This window comes from Quercus lobata, chromosome 5 (assembly GCF_001633185.2).
Source record: "Quercus lobata isolate SW786 chromosome 5, ValleyOak3.0 Primary Assembly, whole genome shotgun sequence".
NCBI classification, from domain to species: Eukaryota; Viridiplantae; Streptophyta; class Magnoliopsida; order Fagales; family Fagaceae; genus Quercus; species Quercus lobata.
The window spans coordinates 15,370,229-15,390,079 of record NC_044908.1 but is presented as its reverse complement, the minus strand read 5'-3'; the positions used below and the strand labels follow the sequence as shown (position 1 = coordinate 15,390,079).

At 32.7% G+C, this 19,851-nt stretch overlaps 1 protein-coding gene across 3 annotated transcripts; it reads left to right on the top strand.

Annotated features, from left to right (window-relative positions):
* The first annotated feature begins 2,311 nt into the window (after positions 1-2,311).
* LOC115993130 (TMV resistance protein N-like) lies at positions 2,312-15,060 on the top strand. 3 transcript variants are annotated; one of them, XM_031117411.1, is made up of 9 exons: positions 2,312-2,569; positions 4,182-4,712; positions 9,762-10,851; positions 10,966-11,247; positions 11,361-12,374; positions 12,457-13,317; positions 13,504-13,591; positions 13,769-13,908; positions 14,343-15,060. In XM_031117411.1, the coding sequence occupies exons 2-6, from the start codon at positions 4,201-4,203 to the stop codon at positions 13,291-13,293; spliced, it is 3,735 nt and encodes a 1,244-aa protein (XP_030973271.1). In that variant the 5' UTR covers positions 2,312-2,569; positions 4,182-4,200; the 3' UTR covers positions 13,294-13,317; positions 13,504-13,591; positions 13,769-13,908; positions 14,343-15,060. The 3 variants fall into 3 exon arrangements, with proteins under 3 accessions (XP_030973271.1, XP_030973273.1, XP_030973274.1); XM_031117413.1 differs by having other exon boundaries at positions 13,482-13,652; XM_031117414.1 differs by lacking the exon at positions 13,504-13,591.
* The last annotated feature ends 4,791 nt before the right edge of the window (positions 15,061-19,851 follow it).

The window sequence follows — 19,851 nt, the reverse complement described above, 5'->3', positions numbered from 1 at the left end:
CCAAACCACGACTCCCAAAATTCTCCCAATGAGACTCATGAGCTTGGATCATGAGCCAAAAATGAGATGATGTGCTATAAGCTTAAACCATGGGCTTTAACGCCTTTTTATGTAAATATGAGCTCTTTTGGGCTTGAAGAGATGTTTTATCAAAATTCATGATAATGTTGATGTAATATAGGTCGCCAATGAAATGAAGTCATGTGGTGTGAAAAATTTGTCCTCAACAATAGTTATATATTTTTGGTTAAAATGCAAAATCCATCCTTTATGTTTTACTAAAATTTATTTCACTCTTCTAATTTTGCTTTCGTTCATTAAGTCCTTTAACTTTCAAATTTATTAAATTAAGGCTTTTCCATCAATTTTTTGTTATATGTTTTGATTAATTGTCCAATTTTTTAATTTTTTTCTTCAAAATTTTTAATTAAAAAATTCAATTAATGATTGAATTTTTTTTTTCTAAATTAAAAAAAAAAATATATATATATATATATATATATTTAATGAAAGTTAACCGAAATGTCTTAATTGAATAAACCTGAAACTTAGAAAAGAAAAATGATTGAAAGCAAAATTAGATGACTAATTAAAATGAATTTTGGAGAAACTTAGAAGGTGAATTTTACATGATAACCTATATTTTTAATATTTTTATGAGTAGAGTAAATGCGAGGAAATCAAAGAAAGGTCCAATTAATGTATGCTGTTAGGGCATACAATAATCATCAATTTAACTTTTATGAGAAATTGAAAAAAGTATTAAAAAAATTTAAGTCACTTTTTTTTATCTTTTCATAAAAATATTTTCTAAAATAATTTACTAATATACTTGTAGGGCCCAACAATTCGTGGACCAGGCCCATTTGCCCTTAGAGAGTCCGAAGGCCCAATCCGAGGAGAGCTGTGGCCCAAGCTCTACAACGCAGAGCACAAAAGAATTTTGGGAGGCAGCCGAGGACAGTGTAGTCCTCGGCAGATCCATAGTCCCACCAGAACAAAGGGGTGAAACTGGTATAGGGACGAATTCGTAAGGAGATCCAAGATACCTTGGGGAGGTTATCCTTACTACCTTTCCAGATAAGACCCAGCGCCTGACAGAGCCGTACTCTGCAGCTTTATCAAACCATCCCCAACAATTCCGGGATTGGACTGATGGGACAAATGTCAGTGTTTGTAAAGATTGACCCTACACGTGGACGAAGGATAGCGAATGCAAGCTAGTATAAAATAAGGAAGTAAGTAAATCACGGGGGGGAGACCCAGCCCCAAAGAGAAAAAAGAAAGACTACGTGGGGAAACATCTCAACCAGATTGGACTTCACGGAAGAAATCCCGCCGTTGGGTAACCGGGATAAGATCTCAAAAGGTCCTCGGATCAGCTCCGAGGAGCTCCATCCCACGGGGTACGACGCCTTAGAGCTTCCTCTAAAGCCTTGACAGGGCATCGCCACTTGGCCAGCGGCTAGCTTTTCAAGCCCACTCTCTACAAATCATATTGTGAGGGACCTTTATTGCGTGAGTCCAAAAATGTTAGTGGGCCGCAAAGGAATCGTGTCCTTACAATACTATACCCTAAAAACATATGTTATTATAAAAAATATTTAAAAATAAAAAATAAAAAAAGCTCATCAATCATTCGGATCCAACAAGTGGGGTACGAGTCAATAAGTAAACTTCCCGGAACATCCCTAAACTCTCCAGCAGAACAGAACCCCAGACTTCATTTAAAGTTCTCACCGTTACTGTCCACACAAGTTCTCTCTTTTCCTCAATGTCAGGATATACCCCCTAAATGGTTTTTATTCATTTATTACATTTTAAAAAACCTGACCCCATTTTTGTCCCTTTATTTGAAATGGAGAGTGAGAGTGATCCTTTTATAACCAAATTTAGGTACGATATTTATGTGTAATTTTTTTTTTTTTTAAATTCTGTTATGTGATTTTTTTTTATAAATAAAAATATATTTTTTAAATTAAATAATCACGTGACAAAATTTTAACAGCAAAATCTAAAAAATAAACACATAAATATCGTAAATCTATACATAAATTTTGTACTTCCTTTTAGATTTACTTTGAAAAAAAATAAAGACAACGTGACAGCGACGAAATTTACTAAACCCACCCATAAAACGCCACAACACATTTTACACAATTCCACTACGTGTCATTTTTCAATTCGTTTAGGGCCAACCTCACTCCAATACATTTTCACACCCTTTTATACACAGCCACTCATAATTCGATACCTCTCTCTCTCTATATATACACTCTCCACTTTACCCCCAGAAAGCCCACCTCAAAAATCTCTCTCTCTCCCTCTCTTTCTCTCTCTCCCTGTCACTCAAACTCAAATCTCTGGCTACCATTGCGAAATCTGGGTTCTGTGTTTTGGTGGTAGCGGTGGGTTGATGGTTTCACCTAGTGAATCTCAAACCTGCTCATCTCGTAGTGGTGGGGTTGATGGTTGCTCTCCTTCTCAGTGAGCACACAGCAAGTTTTTTACGACCAATCATTTGAGTCTCTTGATCTCCTCGACCTTGACAGTGATCCGCATCCCCAAGGTCCTCTCTCTTCTCTTATGCAATGCTTGTGTGATTTTTTCTTTATTTCGCTGTAAAGTTTTCACTGAATACATTTTACATTCGATAACATTTTCAGTTTAAATATTTTCAAGTGTTTTGGCATGACATAAATTTTTTTAACTACAAACCACCCTCAATGGATCCAGCCGCTAGATCGGCAGCCGAGCCACCAAATGAGAGGGAGAGCAACTTTCAATTTTTGTAAAATATTTTACCAAGAATGTTTTAGTAAAATGTTCTATAAAATTATAAAATCTTGTTTTATTAAATTTTACAAAGGATTTCATAACAATAGAAAACATTATTAAGTTTGACTAAATTTTACTATGAAACAAATACTGTTTTTTTTTTTTACTGTTAAATGCAACGTATGCGTTCAATTTCAAAGTGTGACGCAGGACAACCACACTTTGTGTGTGTTTGGATAGAACTTATTTTGTTGAAATTTAAAACTGAAAATATTGTAGCAAAATAATTTTTAAATGTGTGAATAGTATTGTGGATCCATTTTTAATGAAAAAATTGATAAAAAATGAAATTTGTGGGTCTGTAAACAGTGCACATGTGCACTGTTCACTGCAGAAAGTCAACATTTGCGGTTACTGTTCAATGAACAGTAACCGCAATACTCCAAATACGCGTGAAAACCAAAAAAAAAAAAAAAACAAAACAAAAACGCAGAGTAGAAAACGCAGCGGTGAATAAGTTGGATCCAAACATGCTCTTTATCAATGATAAAATTAAACAACAACAAACAAAAGAATAAACTCTAAGAATTAGCACCTAAGGGTTGCTCGGAGTCAGCACCAAGCAAAATTGGAGTCGGTACTAGTGTAGAAGAAACACACGTTTATTATACTTCTCAAAGCTGTCTTATAATAATTAGAAAAAGTGCTTAGATAGCAAACAACAAGATGCATAAAAAATTCTAATTGTTAAATGTTCGGGTTTGCTTAATCTTCAAGCCCAATTACTAGCAAGCTCCATCCATAAGGTCACAGGTTGGGTTGTCTTCTTTTTTCTCTTCTTTCCATACATGCATATAATTGGAGGCTTATACCTCGTGTCCGCACCAATAGGGAACGAGGAGGAACGTAAAATTTGTTTCCGGGTTTCTTTGTGTTTTCCCATAGCACTTGTGATTGTCAAATAACATATGTTTTTTCTTTTATTACTATTATAATATAAAAGGCTAACAATGTTTACTCTAAACATGTTGTTTTTTCTAGCTAAAAAAAAAAAAAAACATGTTTTTTAACCCTTTAATTTTAGTGGAAATTTATAAGATTATTCATTTGCTTTTTTCAACCAAAAAAAAAAAAAAAAATTTATTATTCATATGCATTATTTAAACAAAAAAATTATTTGACTAAAACTACACATTAATGGTCTCTTTAATCACTACATGAATGCATTACTGAAACTAATTGAACACATCATATAATTTGTATTCTTTTGACAAAACAAAATGAACGCATCATTGAAATTAAATTTTTACATCAAATCATTTTCTTCTCCTATAATTATTTTTTCTCGAATTTTAATTGAACGTACTTTTTTTTTTTTTTTTAAATCTTTATTGTGGTTCAAGATTTGTCGGTGTATTTCCAATGGCTTCAATGAGCACTGAAAAAATCTTATCTCCATCGTCATCTTCTTCTTCAACATTACAATGGAAATATGATGTCTTCCTTAGTTTTAGAGGTGTGGACACCCGCAACGGTTTTACCAGCCATCTATATGCTGCCTTGGAGGAGAAGGGCATTCACACGTTTAAAGATGATAAAGAACTTGAGGCAGGAAAATCTATTTCATCAGAACTCTTGAAAGCAATAGAAGAATCAAAGTTTGCTATTGTCATTCTCTCAGAAGACTATGCATCTTCAACATGGTGCCTAGATGAACTTGCAAAGATCATTAGTTGCAGTAACAAGACAAGAATGATAGTTTTACCTGTTTTTTATAATGTGGATCCATCTGATATACGGAAAAACACAAAAAAATTTGGACAAGCTTTAGCTAAACATGAAGAACGTTTCAAGGAGAACATAGAGAATGTGCAAACATGGAGAGATGCTTTGACAAAAGTGGCTAGTCTCAAAGGGTGGCATTTGCAAGATAGGTAATTTAATTTGACATATTTTTTTCTTAACGTTGATTCAAAATATTCTTTGTATGTATAGCAAAATTTAATTTGATTTTTTTTTCTTAACATTGATTCAAAATATTCTTCGTATGTGTAGCAGCAATTATAACGACTTAGCTAAAAGGAAAGGGAAGGAAAAAAGAAAAAGAAAAGAGCTATATAAAGAATTAATTAGTTATATGACAAAAATATATTAATTTTATAGTGTGTAATACATACATAAATTAAAGTTACTTCGCACAAGCACAATATGCGTTGTGTAAACTTTCTTATATTAAAACATAAAATTATAATATCTAATGAAAATAAAGTTAAATTTATTTTAAAATACTTGAAAATTTTGTTAATAGGATTTTAGTTGAGGTATACTTTTAAATTTCTTGGAATTTAATGATAGTGTTTTATGTAGAGTAACTTGTTAGTAATAGATTTTGATTTACAATAATATAAATATATATATATATATATATATATTAATAATTAATAAAAGTATAAACGCTTGTTTCAAAAATGAAAATAGTGACTTGAAGTAATCATGATTTCTAAGACCAACTTTAATTATATAGTAAATAATGTTGTTGGGTATATATACATGTGTGAGTAAAGTTTCATATTGAATAAAAATGAGAAAAGTGAGTGATTGATATAACATAGTTTGACACAAATTCAAAATATACATAGAAAATTGGACAAGAATACAAGAAATTTCTTAAATGTTGAAAAGTGAGAGAAAAGAAAAAGAGCGATGAAGAAATGCTTATCTTTTAAGATTAAACTTTATTTTACAATTTGTCGAAGTGATAAGTTGTAATTAGTGGTGGAAAATAAAAGTGATGTTAATGGTAGGTCCATATTAAAGCAATTGTCCACTACTCACAACTTAACATCTTAACTGTGAAAAAAAAAATTTGTGGAATAAGTTGTATACATAGCAAAGTTATATAGCCCCTCATTGTTTGAAAATAACATAAATAATTGCTTGGGTAATACTAGAGACACAAAATACTTCACATAAATATTTCTCGTCCTGTTGAGGTGATAAATTATGTTTAGTACATAACTAGCATGTAGGTCCACAAATAATACATTTTTTTTAAATGTACACAAATCACAACCTGTCAACTCAATAATGGTAAACAATATGCTGTGAAGCTTATTGTCTATGTAGACATAATGGCATATATCAAGTATGATATGATTTGTGTAGTAGCATCCTTGGTTGTTAGTATATGTTACTTTTTAGTTGCTAATATCACATCATGTTGAGTTTAATTTGTTATCAAAAATCATATATTAAAAGGGAGCTAATTATCTTAAAAGACTATGGAACTTTTTCTTTTTCTTTTTGGTTTAATTGCATACAACAAGTGAGTAGGAATATTCGTACCTACCCAAGTTCTCAATATGTAAACCACACGGTGGTGTTGATTTGATATCGAGATCTACCCACTCGTGGTGAATGGGAGTGCCTTTTAACCCAATGGCGAGGGACAAGCTGACATGAAATCCCATGACCTGAAGGAGGTGCTAATGGAGCCACTTCTCCCACTTAGCCAATTCCACCTTAGGTTCAACTATTTTAATACCGCACCTAATTACAAGCTCACGTTACTAAACTCGGCACATGATACTATTGATAGATACACATTAATGACTTATACACTTACACATGAATGACCTAACTTTTATTATTAAAATAAAAAATAATAGTAGTTGATTAAAATAATTTCAAAGAAATCATGAAATTTATTTTATATTTTTAGAAACCTTTTGGTACTAGAATTCTAATGGGTAATATTATTAAACTTTCTATAACTTTAGCAGTGGAGTTTTAAATAGACCAATGATGTCAATTATATTAAATGTATGTTTGGGATTCACTTATTTGCTGAAATTGAAAACTTTTTGTTGAAAGTACTATAAATAAAAGTAAAAATTAACTGAAATAGTACAGTGGGACTAATGAATAGTACCAAAAAGTGCAGTGGGACCTATAAATAGTAGTAAAAATAAGCTGAATAGTAAAATAAGTTAGCAAAAAATAAGCTATGCAAACGGACACTAATTTACTTATAACATTCCACGTGGTGAAAGCACGCTATATGACATGTAATTTGTATGTGAGTCATATGGTTCAAGCATATGTAAGTCAGTTTGGCAATAGAGTTTAAACTAAGGGTGACAATTCGTGTTTGCATGTTGGGTTTTTGTCGTGTCGATTCATGAATATTTGATTATATAAGTCAAATCTAACCCAATATGTTTATTAAACAGGTCAAGATCTCTCAACTCTAACACAACTCATTTATTAAATGGGTCAGTCGTGTCAACTTGTTTATTAGATTTTATCAAAACAAAAGGAAAAAAAAAATAGTATTAACCAAATTGATATAAATTATGAAAAACCAAACAAATAAATATTTTTAATATAAAATTTAGAAATTTAGAACTAACAAGTAACTATATTATAAATAATAATTCAAAACTAAAGTATATCTCAATATCACAAATAATCAATCATAATATGTCAAAAAAAATAAACCACAACAACTAATAAGTTTATATAAATAGGATTTGAAGGGTATATTGGTAAAATGTCTTTTAATTAAATGGGTCAGATAGGTCAAAGAGGTTCTGTGTGATGAACACTAACCCAACTTGTTCATTAACAGGTCAATCATGTCAACCCGAATATGACACGAACTCATTAAGCCTCAACCTATAACTTATTAATTTCGTATCATGTTATGTCGAGTTTACAAGTCGTGTCAATTTTGCCACCCCTAGTTTAAACTAGGTTAATTATATTGTCCCTTCTAAAAAAAAAAAAAAAGTTAATTATATTGTCCATGTGACATAAAAAGGAAAAAAAAAAAAAAAAATCTGAGCGAATCCACGATTCTAACATCTGTGGCTTTTGTGTTTATTTACTATAATACTATTTATCTTTATCTTACACGATTTTGTCATTTGCGGCATATTTTTTTATAACAGGAAAAAAAAAAAAAAAGTAAGTCTAGCATGCTACCTTTATACCAATAAAATATGCATTCTCAACTTGTGGGAACCATCAACCAATTCATTATAGTATATTACTCTTTTATTTTTCTAAGAATTAGTCTATTACTTATTAGTTATTACAAACTCCCTCCCTAAGTTAATTTTTGGGCTTTTTTGTGAATTTCTCTTGTTAACATTGATAATAAGCTGTTGCCACTTTTATATAATATATAGGGAACAATGTCCTAACACCTCTTGAATTTCAGGAGAATTACACTTACATCCCATAAACTTTTATTTTAGTCAAGTTAGTATGTAAACTTTCGTAATGTAGCAAATAGACCCTATTAACTTTTCCTTTTGGTAATTTGGTACATAAACTTTGATTTCGTAGTAGACTAGCAGTAATACCCCCTTAACTTTTTTACCCCCTCGCCACTTTATCATCTTTTTTGATGAAATAATATTTTTTTTTTTAAGTAAATAAATAAAGGGGTCTTGCTACAACAACATAAAAGTTAAGGGGTCTATTTGTTAGAATACCAAAGTTTACATACTAAATTGGCAAAAGGAAAAGTTAAGGGGGTCTATTTGTTATAGTGCCAAAGTTTACGTACTAAATTAGCCAAAATAAAAATTTAGGAGTATAAGTGCAACTACTCCAAAGTTGGTGTCAGGTTACCCTAACAAATATGTGATATTTGCTTTCAAACAAGATATTTTTAAGCAAAAAAAAAAAAAAAAATTTATAGATATATATATATATATATATATCAAATTTCATTTAAAAAATAGAAAGAAATATATTTTATCAAAGTGTAAAAACAACTTTAGGACGGGAAAGAAGGAAAAGTTCTAATTGAAGAGGGAAACAAATTATTGTTACCTTTTAAATGAATATAAAAAATGATAATAGGATCTTAAATTATTTTTTTATTCTCCTTCATAAAAATTTGTGTATAAATAATAAAGTATGGAGAGAATTGCATAATAAATGTTTATAGTATAGTTTTACATTATTACAATTAGAACATTTTTATGAGTCTATATAAATCAAAATAATATGAATTTGCATAAAATGCACTTTATAATTATCCAAATATTAAAAATCACTCCATTCATTAATAGAATTTTTACATTAAAAAAATTGAAAAATGGATTATACATGTGATAAAACTTAATAGTTAAAAAAATTAATGAACATCTTACATTAATTAAAGATTACTTGGTATTCGAATGAATAGATTTTAATGATTCAAATTGATCTCAAATAGTGTGTAAATATATATATATATATATATATATATTATTACAATTAGAACATTTTATGAGTCTATATAAATCAAAATAATATGAACTTGCATAAAATGCACTTGATAGTTATCTAAATACTGAAAATCACTCCATTCATAAATAGAATTTTTACATTAAAAAAAAAATTGAAAAATGGATTATTCATGTGATAAAACCTAATAGTTAAAAAAAATTTAATGAACATCTTACATTAATTAAAAATCAATTGGTATTCAAAAGAATAGCTTTTAATGATTCAAATCGATCTCAAATAATATATACACACACACATCGCATGTGTCATATATAAATCCCCCTCAAGTTAAAAAAAATTACCTTTGTTTTAGGAGAATACATTGTTATAAAAGTAAATCTTGTATTACAAAATATCTATATGTAGTTCCTATAAAAAAGAAAAACAAATTAAAAAAACAAACTCTGCGATTAAAAATCCACTGTAAAACTTACACAAAACTTATATGGGAAGTTATTCAAGTTTGGCTTGAAGCGTTCAATTACATTTATGCGTCCCAATTTCAGTTTTAACCTTTACACACGCCCTCTATCCTCTTACACATAGCAGCCATTATTTTCCCCCTTTGAATTTCTAATAATGATATAATATTTCAGTTCTAACCAACTAAATTGAATGACATATATCTACTAAAGTTTATTTTGGGTCTTGTCATTGTAGGTTCAGACTTACAACTTATTGTTATCTCTTCTTTGCAGGCCTGAGGCAGAATTAATTCAAGACATTGTGAAAGTGATATTAAATAATTGGAGTTATACATACTCAGTAGATACTAAGGAACTAGTAGGAATAAATTTCCGAGTTGAGAAATTGAAGTCATTGTTAGCTATAGCACCAGACAATGTTCGCATTATAGGAATTTGGGGGACAGGAGGAATGGGTAAGACAACTCTTGCTAGAGTTGTTTACGAAATGGTTTCCAATCAATTTGAAGCTTGTAGTTTTATTGGTAACATCAGGGAATTTTCTGAAAAATACGGTTTACATCAGTTGCAAGAAAAACTTTTGAATGAATTATTGGTGCACAAAGATATCAAGGTAAAAGATGTTGATAATGGAGCTCACATGATCAAGACTAGGTTATGTCACAAAAAGATTCTTCTCGTTCTTGATGATGTACATGATTTAGACCAACTAAACAAATTAGTTGGGGAGCATGATTGGTTTGGCCTAGGTAGTAGAGTTATAATTACAACAAGAGATGCGCATCTGCTAAAACATAAAGTAGATGGAACATATGAGGTTGAAGGATTGGATTATGATGAAGCTTTTCAACTTTTTAATTTGAAAGCTTTTAAACAAGAGCATCCTAATGAAGATTTTCTAGAGCTATCCCAAGCCTATGTACATTATGCTAATGGCCTTCCTTTAGCCATTGATATTTTGGGTTCCTTTTTGTTAGGGAGAAGTAAAGATGAATGGAAAAGTGAATTAGATAGGCTTAAAGAATTTCCTGAAAGAAAAATTCTCGATACACTTAAAATAAGCTTCAACGGACTAGCAGAAACAGAGAAGGAAATTTTCTTGTATATTGCATGTTTCTTTAATCACACAAATCAAGATACCATCATAGAAATATTAGATTATCTTGAGCTTTATCCTAAAATTGGATTAAGTGTTCTCAAAGATAAATCTCTCGTCAAATGGCAAGACAATCATTTGTGGATGCATGATTTACTCCAAGAAATGGGTCGAAATATAGTTCATCAAGAGTCCCCTAACGATCCTGGGGAGCGTAGCAGATTGTGGTTATGTAAAGATATTAACAATGTGCTGACAAAAAATACGGTAAGAGGTTATTAATATAACCCGAGCACATATCTTATTATATTATTCGACAACATTGTTTAACTTAAAGAGTAGTTTTGCAATTCACTAATCCCTTTTGTTCATGATTATTAGGGAACAAAAAAAATTCAAGGCATAGTCTTACAACCCTGTGGTTCCTGTTCAAAATGGGCAAATTGGAATTCTGAATCCTTTTCAAAGATGCCTTGCTTGAAATTGCTCAAAATTGATGGTGTTCACCTGATGCATGATCTCAAACATCTTCCTGAGAGCTTAAGATTTCTTGATTGGAGTGAGTACCCTTTGAAATCTTTGCCATCAAATTTCCCATCAAATGAGCTTGTTAAACTTTGCTTGAACTCTAGCTACACTGAACAACTTTGGAAAGGGAAAAAGGTAATTTAGGAAACCTTTCACAATTTTTATTTATTTATTAAAGTTTCATTAAACTATAAGACTTTTTAGAAGCTAATTGTTTTTTGTCTCTTTTTGTGTGTGGCTTTTAACAGTCTTTTAACAAGTTAAAATACATTCAAGTGAACTGGTCTAAAAAACTTGTTGAAACTCCAGACTTCACCGAAGTCCCAGTTCTTGAGAAATTGGATCTTGAAGGTTGTATAAATTTACGTAAGATCCATCCATCTATGAGTGTTCTTAAAGAACTTACTCTTCTTAATCTAAGAGGTTGCATAAACCTTAGAAGACTTCCAAACAAGTTCGAAATGAAGTCTCTTGAGATTCTTATTCTTTCTGGCTGCTTAAAAGTAAAACGAATACCAGAGTTCGGGGAAAACATGGACCGTGTATCAGAACTTTACTTGGATGACACTACTATTACAAAATTACCCATATCAATTGGGAATTTGACTAGTCTTGCTTCATTGAGTATAAGAGATTGCAAAAATCTTATGTCCTTTCCTAGCACCATGCTTAATATAAGGTCGCTTAAATGTCTCGATTTTTCTGGATGCCCAAAACTTTGCAAGCTTCTAGAAAACTTGGAGACTGTTGAAAGTGATACAAGTGGAACTACGATAAGACTGATGCCTTCTTCCAATTTTCTCTTCCAAACTCTAAAAAAACTAGTTGTCAAAGGATTTAAGCCTAGGAGTCCCAATCCCATGGACTTGTTTTGGACTTCTCTATCGGGATTGACTTCTTTGACTAAATTGAAACTAGAAAACTGCAATCTGAGGGAAATCTCCAATGATATTGGCCGCCTATTCTCTTTAAAAGAAATATATCTATGTGGAAATAGTTTTGTTTGCCTTCCTGAGAGCATTGGTCAGCTATCTAATTTGACATGGATGGAATTGGATAATTGCACGAAACTAAGATCATTGCCAAAGCTTCCATTGAATATTGATTATATTAGGGGATTTGGTTGTACATCATTGGAAACAGTACCAGATCTATTAAAGCCAAATTCTTCATGTGAGCCACGACTCTATCTTTCAGGTTGTAGTAAACTAGCTCACAATCGCATTGACATTTTTTTGGCACGGATAAAAAAGCATCTTCAGGTCTCTCTCTCTCTCTCTCTCTCTCTCTCTCTCTCTCTCTCTCTCTATAAGTATTCTAAACAACTTACTTTGTATGTTTCAGGGACTTGCTCACGACGACAGATATGACACTCTACATCTTGAAATGAGATATGACATCATTATTCCTGGAAATGAAATTCCAGAGTGGTTTAGGCATCAAAATATAGGGGCTGAAGTGAATATAGAAGAACCTTCTCATTTGTGTAATGAGTGGATGGGGATTGCTGTTTGCGCTGTATTTTGTTCTCAACATTCTCCAAGAAAATTTAGCTGTCCATTTTGTTCTCGATATCCTCAAAGAAAATTTAGTTGTCCATTTTATTCTGAACATTCTCAAAGAGAATTTGGTGGTCCAGTTATATGTTCATTGACAGCCAATGGAAGACATATTTCTTGTGTACTAGGCTATAACCACATTGATGTTTTATCAGATCATATTTGGCTACTTTATTTGCTTCCTCAATTCTTCAGAAAGGAAGACATAAAATTATTGTGGGAATGTGATGAGAATGGATTTAGTCATATTGGAGTTAGGTTTGGAACCAATGGCTTGGAGATAAAGAAATGTGGGATGCATATGGTATACAAGAAAGACATAGAAGATCTCAACCAAACTATGGCTCAAAGTAGCAACACCAGCATCATTCCTTACAAGGGCTCCGCAGTGGAAGTGGAAGGTAACAAAGCCAAGCGTATCCATGGTGATTATGATGGGGCTGGAGCTGGACCCAGTGGAGAAGGAAGCTCTAATGATATACCACACCCAAAAAGGATTAAAACACTCACAGAATTTATGGACCTTGGTAACTCTGATTGTGAAGAGCCCAGTGAGTACAAGGAATGTGGTGAGGAGTTAAGCGACTGGGAGGAATCTAGTGAAAGTGAACCGGAAGGTTAATCAACTTTTTTCTCTTCATTAATAGTAAGCCACTGTCTTTCTTCTTAATTGAAGTTCTATTGGTTGCTGCATTATCTTTTTCTCTTAGTGTACATGCATTAATGGTTTGCCCACCATATGTTTTTTTATTTGAGGTGTCAATGAGACTCCTAGTATTTTCACTAATTGCTAGGGTCATTTTGGTTCAGTGATTTGTGTTATTTGTGCTAGTTTCTCCTTCCTGGAAGATTATTGGACTTGTTTGCCAGAATAAACTGTCAAATGGCTAGGAGACAAAAAAGACAAGTGCAATTGAAGGGTAAAATATGCACTCTTATTGCCTATAGTTTGTCGTCATAAATTTTCAAAGTGCAAAAACGGTAAATGCATACCACTGCAAACATTATAATTGAAATTGGTTGTTATAATGTGGTTACTTATGACATATGAACTTTTTTTTTCACTTTTTTTTTCCTCTTCATTCTTGTTTTGCTAGGATTTTTTTTATAGGTTCACAGTGCCAGCTGTTGTGCTTTTGGGAAGTACACTGTTCAAAGAAGAAAGATTGAGTTGTGCAATTGAGGAGGAGTTCACAAATACCATCTGAAACATGGATATTTGAGATCCAACAGTGATGTAAGAGCAATAAGCTTACTGGTTTCTGGTTTTGTTATCATTATTGATTTGAAGGTTTAGAAATATCAACATGTGCTGACATCTTGATTTTCTTGGTATACATTTAATGGTTTAAAAAAATCATCTTGTTGTTTAATTGTTTTCTTCGTTTTGCAATTATGCTTCTGGGTTGTCCTTATTTTAGAAATCCATAAGCACGAAGCTCAATTTGTTTGCATGAGAGGTAGTTCAAAATAATAAACTAGAATTCTAATTCTTGTATATTTCCTTGTAGTCCTTCCCATATAATTTGGTTTGGTTTAATTTAAAGTATGCAAAGGGGTTTTACTTGTTTGGAACTATTAAAAAGCTTCCTTGTTTTTTCTTGTCATCTAGAATCTGGTTTGGTTTCATCTGTCCATTAGATCTGATTTCCTTCAGCGTACTCAATTCAGGCATGGATCAAGAGCTGGCTGAAGGGTATCAGGGGAAATTCAGAGAACTTAAAGTACTTCTCGGTGTTGTTTGTCTCTATTTTATGCTCTATTGGACTTATAGGAACATGGCAACTGCTAAAGGAGATCCTTTCCCCACACTAATGTGGTCAAGTATAGTAAAAGTTTGATTTCAATGTGCAGGGTAGATAAAGTTCAGAAACAAAGGAAAGCCTCAACAGCAGCAAAATAAGCAAGGCCAGACCTTCATAGAGTCTTTCAACTGGCAACCAATCCTACTGGAGGAGAGCAGCAAGTATAGAAAAGCGAAATGGAGGGGATACTTTCAGTTTTGTTTGTAAAAATAGAGATGGGTCCATGGCTGGCTGTTTGAGCTGGACTAGAGAGGCTCGAATAGAAGTAACAAACAGCGAGGTGGTGGCCCTGGTGGCAGAGCTGATGAAGGACATTCTCAGATGTTTAGGAACCAGTTGAAAGATCGATTGGATTCGCACAGGTGGGCAGATGTCTTCTGGCAGACCCTCAATCTCTAGCAACCATTGCTCCTAACTTGTTTATGAACATTAGCTTGGATAGCACACAGTGGACTCCAAATCTTGTACATTTTTATTCTAGTGCTGTTTATTTTCCTTTGTATCAATGTATCATGGCGCAAATCCATCTCCAAAGTCATAATTTTTTTTAGAACAAAATGGAAATACAAAGAATTTTAAGATTACATTTGCTGTTTAGAGAGAAATTCCTTATTGTATATGCTGAGGACAACAAACAGTCAAGGCTGTCATAATTGTCTTCTTTTTTGTTTAACGTAGTTGACTACTTTGTTTAAACGAATTGAGTTGTTGTCCTTATTGCAAAACTGAGGATCTGTCTCTTTGATTCCAATACCCAATGCCCATTCTTAAATTTAAGAGGCAATTATTAGTAGAATAGTACAATAGAATTATTCCTGGCTAATCACTAAGCCTCTATTCTGTTTTAAGAACTGGTGCACGATTCTCATGATTTATCTGGCTTCTATTATAAATTTAACAGATATTTATACATATGAAGATGAAAAATACATTTAAGATGATTAGATTTTGGATTTAATTTTGACATATACTATTCATATTCAGCAATTAATCTCCATAAATAAGTTTGGTATTGGCATATACACGCCTTTTAAGTCAGCCTTCAGTTTGAGTTGTGCTGTGTGCACCATGTAAAAGTTAAACTCTATAAGTAACTGTGAGACAATTTTCCTTATCAGCTCATAGTCATTTCCTAAGGAATGTTGTCTAGCAAGTTGGTGAATGCGTGTATTTTATTATGTGGCTAAAACCACTGTTAAGAAAGAGGCAAGTCTGCCTAATAAACATCAAAACAATGGAATGGACCATCCTCCATCCAAACAGAAAAACATGTGATATGATGTGCATGTCTAGAAAGGTTATGAGGTACATTGTTACCCTCTCTACCGACATGTTGAAACTTAACCCAATTAAGCCAATCTGCAAAAGCTTGGGCCTCCCTAATCAGCAAGCTGAAAGGAGCAAAGGGAGGTGACTGATCCGTTAGGGCTCTCATAACAGTGTCGGAGTCGCCTTCAAAGACAATCCTGTCAAAACCCAGTTCTATAGCAAGTTCAATGGCCCAAGTGGCTGCCTAAGCTTCCATCTCCACAACTGAACTAGAAAGCTGAACATTCTGAGTTAAAGAGACCATAACCAAACCTCGGTTGTCACGGATTATCACGCCTAAACCTGCTCTACCATCATCCTGAAAAATTGCCGCGTCAATGTTAGCTTTGTACCAGTTCAACGGTGGTGGTGACCACCTTGCACGTGGTCTGACCTAAGGTGCTGCTGCTGTTTCCTTTGGCTGTGCAGACCGATACTCCATCAGAGCTTCAAAAGCTCGCTGTGCTATTAGGTTTAAGGGAAAATCAGGTGGGGCTGTTCGTGCTTTGTTTCTTTGGTACCAGATCGTCCAAATTTGCATAGCGAACAGCTCAATGCTACAACCCGACTCAAAGATATGGAGGAGCAGTTGAGGGAAGTCTTGGAAGGTCGTTTGTTCTCTGAAACTCCATTGAGGGTCTTCATTCCATACCTGTGCAAGGTTCGGACATGACCATAGTGAGTGGAGAACATCTTCATTATGTTGTGCACAGAGAGAGCAGCTAGGATCATCCACCACACAGCAGCGCAGCAGGTTGGTCATTGTTGGGATGGCATTTTTGCAAGCTCTCCAAAGAAAGTTCCTGATTTTGCACGGCAATGAGAGCTTCCAGATTTTCTTCCATAGTGGTTTCAGCAACTCGGCTTGGGTAGAGTTCTGTGGAGTTGTCATTCTAGCTTCAGTTTTGTGGAAGAAATAACCTGACTTGGTGGTGTACTGACCGGATTGGACATATGGCCAGAAAAGAGCATCCTCTATATTGGTTCGGCTTAGTGGGATTTGTTTAATCAATTAAGCTTCCGCGTGACTAAACACATTAGGCAGCAAGGTTAAATCCCATTGTCGAGTTGTAGGATTAATGAGAGAACTTACAGTGGCATTTTGTAGCTTAGCCGTGAGGGGGCTTTAGAGTCTTGGGTTTTGTAACGAAAGCAGCCAATTATCACCCCAAAGCTTAATTGATTCTCCATTTCCCACTCTTCATTTTGCTCCTCGCCGTATGACCTCCCTACCCTTCAAAATACTCTTCCAAGCATACGAACCTCCATGTCCTTCCTTGGCTTCCATAATAGAACAATTGGGAAAGAATTTAGATTTAAACACTTTGTAAAACAAAGAGTTTTTATTGTGCAGCAACCTCCACGTTTGTTTGGCTAAGAGGGCATCATTGAATAATGGTAACTCCTTGAAACCCATACCACCTTCGGATTTCGGTTCACACATGTCCTCCCACTTAATCCAATGAATTTTCTTATGATCTCCTCTTTCTCCCCACCAAAACCACGAATAAGTTTTTCAATTTCATGACAAAGGCCAAGTGGGAGCTTGAAGCAACACATTGTATATGTTGGAATAGCTTGGACCATTGCCTTAATCAACACTTCTCTCCCTACTTGTTATAGTAGACTTTCTTCCCAACCCTGAAGCACCCTCCAAACCCTTTCTTTGATGTAATCAAAACTCACCTTTTTGTGTTTTCCCACAAGTGATGGCAAACCAAATATTTATCGTAGTGCAAAATTTCAAGAACCCCAAAACTTCTTTGATTTCTATCCTCATGGTAGAAGTGGTGGATTTACTAAAAAAGATGGATGTTTTGCCTCGGTTTATTTGCTGCCCCGACATACTTTCATAGGAGGCTAGGATATCTAGCATCTTTTGGCATTCATTTCTGTTGGACCTGCAAAACAAAAAACTATCATCTGCAAAGAGCAGATAGGTTAATTTTAGGCTTCTTCTACTCAAAGCACGGCCGAACGTCACCATCACTTGATCTTATTACCATCATCATTTTTATTAGTATCAATAAGAAGGACAAGAAACCCTTTAAATTCTTCCTCCATCTTTTTATATTCTTAAATTGCATGTTTTTTATATTCTTAATTCGTATGTCCAATTTCGTTCAAATCAAGTGTTATTTATACTGTTCGATTAATAAACTTATTTTTTATACTTAATTTTTTACCACAAAAACTTGAAATTTAAACACATCATTAATGATAAAGCTATTGATCTTTGATCTTCTTGAAAGTTTATAGTCATAGAGGATATAATAAAAGTATGCAGTTTAACGGTTAAATTTTCAAAATTCACACCCAAATAAAATATATAGGAGGAGTTTGACGTGAAACATTTTTCCAATAAGAACATGACATTTGAATAGTAGTGAATGATACTGTAAAAAAAATCGATATCTTGAAAATGGAATATAAAATTACTCAGCATTCTATTGTCTTCTTTTCACGGATGCAAAAAGTAGGTCACATTGCTCCTAAGCCTTCCTCAACAACTGAGTTAAGTTTGACACACAAAAAAAGGGAGGGGGGCTAAATTAAGTAGAAAGTGGACCATGGTTAAAAAATATAAGGTCAAGAATGAAGGTAGAAAGCGGATAAAATTTCAATGAAAAATAAATATAAGGTTAAGAATGAATATAGAAAGTGGATAAAATTTTTAGTGAAAGTTATTGCATGCATTATTTCATTGGTCATCCATTTCCTTTAAGAAGAAATAAAGCAGTCCACACTAAAATAAATGTCTAAATTGAACTACTGAAGAAATGAATATCAAAAAAACTTTAAGGCCTTATGTTTGTTTCTAAAAAAAAAAAAAAAAAAAAATTAAAAACAAAACAAAACTTTAAGCCAGGAGTTAAGCCTTGTCCTACTGCACTCTTTTCCAAGAATGTGGAAAGTGGGCTAGGCTTGAAGACTAAATTATTCGATAAAGGTACTGAGTAAAAGAAATAAAAAAAAAATTTTAAAAAAAAAACCTTACTGCGTGTCAATTATATAACAATATTTATGCATGCATTCAATTTCATGTCTTATTAAAATCGTGTCAACTTAATCAGGAACCGTTCTGTCTTTGTCCAACATAAGAAGGGAACAACTAACATATTCACAACTTTCTCAAACCAAAAAAAACAAAAAAAAAAAAACTAACATATTCACAACTATCCAGGGACGGAACTATGTTGAAGAAGAGGGGGGCTGTGGCCCCCCCCCCAAATTTTTTTAAAATATTAAATAATAGGTATATATTTAAGATTTTAGAAAATAAGTCCATGAAAAATTATATTTGTCCCTCTCAAGAAAATTATATTTGCCTCCCTCAACTTCGAATCCTAGTTCCATCCCTGCAACTATCCAAAACCCATGATTAGTCTAAAAACTTCTGACAAAGTCATAATAAAAAAAAAATGATTGTGATCAACACATTAAAATATATAATTTAATTAAATAATAATGAGTAAATAATTAATTTATCATTTTTTAATAGATTAAACTTTTAAAATAATAGGTAATTTAACACAAAATATACTCTAATAATTCTAAAAATAAATAAAGTATACTCTAGATTACTGGTGCTCATAAGATAGTTTCACAAAGCAAGTGAAAATCTGTTAGTCCAAGATAGTGATAGAATTCACATAAAAAAAAAATTTAAAAATCATTTTGATGTCTTTAATACTTATTTAGAAAATTCAAAATATAAAACAATCTTGTGTCTGTATTTCATTTGATTGTCTAATTACAAGCCTCTCTCTCTCTCTCTCTCTCAGAAAATAATGGCTAAGGCTCGATGTTATAATTTTGGGAGAGATATTAATAAAATTATTTTAAAAAATAAAAATTATTATTTAAATAAAATAGAGTATATTAAATAGTGGGTGTTTTTAAAAAATAATGGTGTAAAATAAAAAATCTAGATCCGCATATTGAAATAGACAGGAATTTTTAAACAAATTGATACGAATGATTATGCTTGCAAAAAAATGATGAAAATATTTTTGCAGTCTAAAGATTCCTTGTTGTATAAATGCTTTTAAGGCAAAATACTTTGG

Bases quoted from the DNA above. Each gene is read 5' to 3' on its own strand.
- LOC115993130 (XM_031117414.1), top strand. From the start codon at position 4,201: ATGGCTTCAATGAGCACTGAAAAAATCTTATCTCCATCGTCATCTTCT. The intron at 10,852-10,965 runs GTAAGAGGTTAT...CATGATTATTAG, and splicing joins ATGTGCTGACAAAAAATACG to GGAACAAAAAAAATTCAAGG. The intron at 12,375-12,456 runs GTCTCTCTCTCT...TGTATGTTTCAG, and splicing joins GGATAAAAAAGCATCTTCAG to GGACTTGCTCACGACGACAG.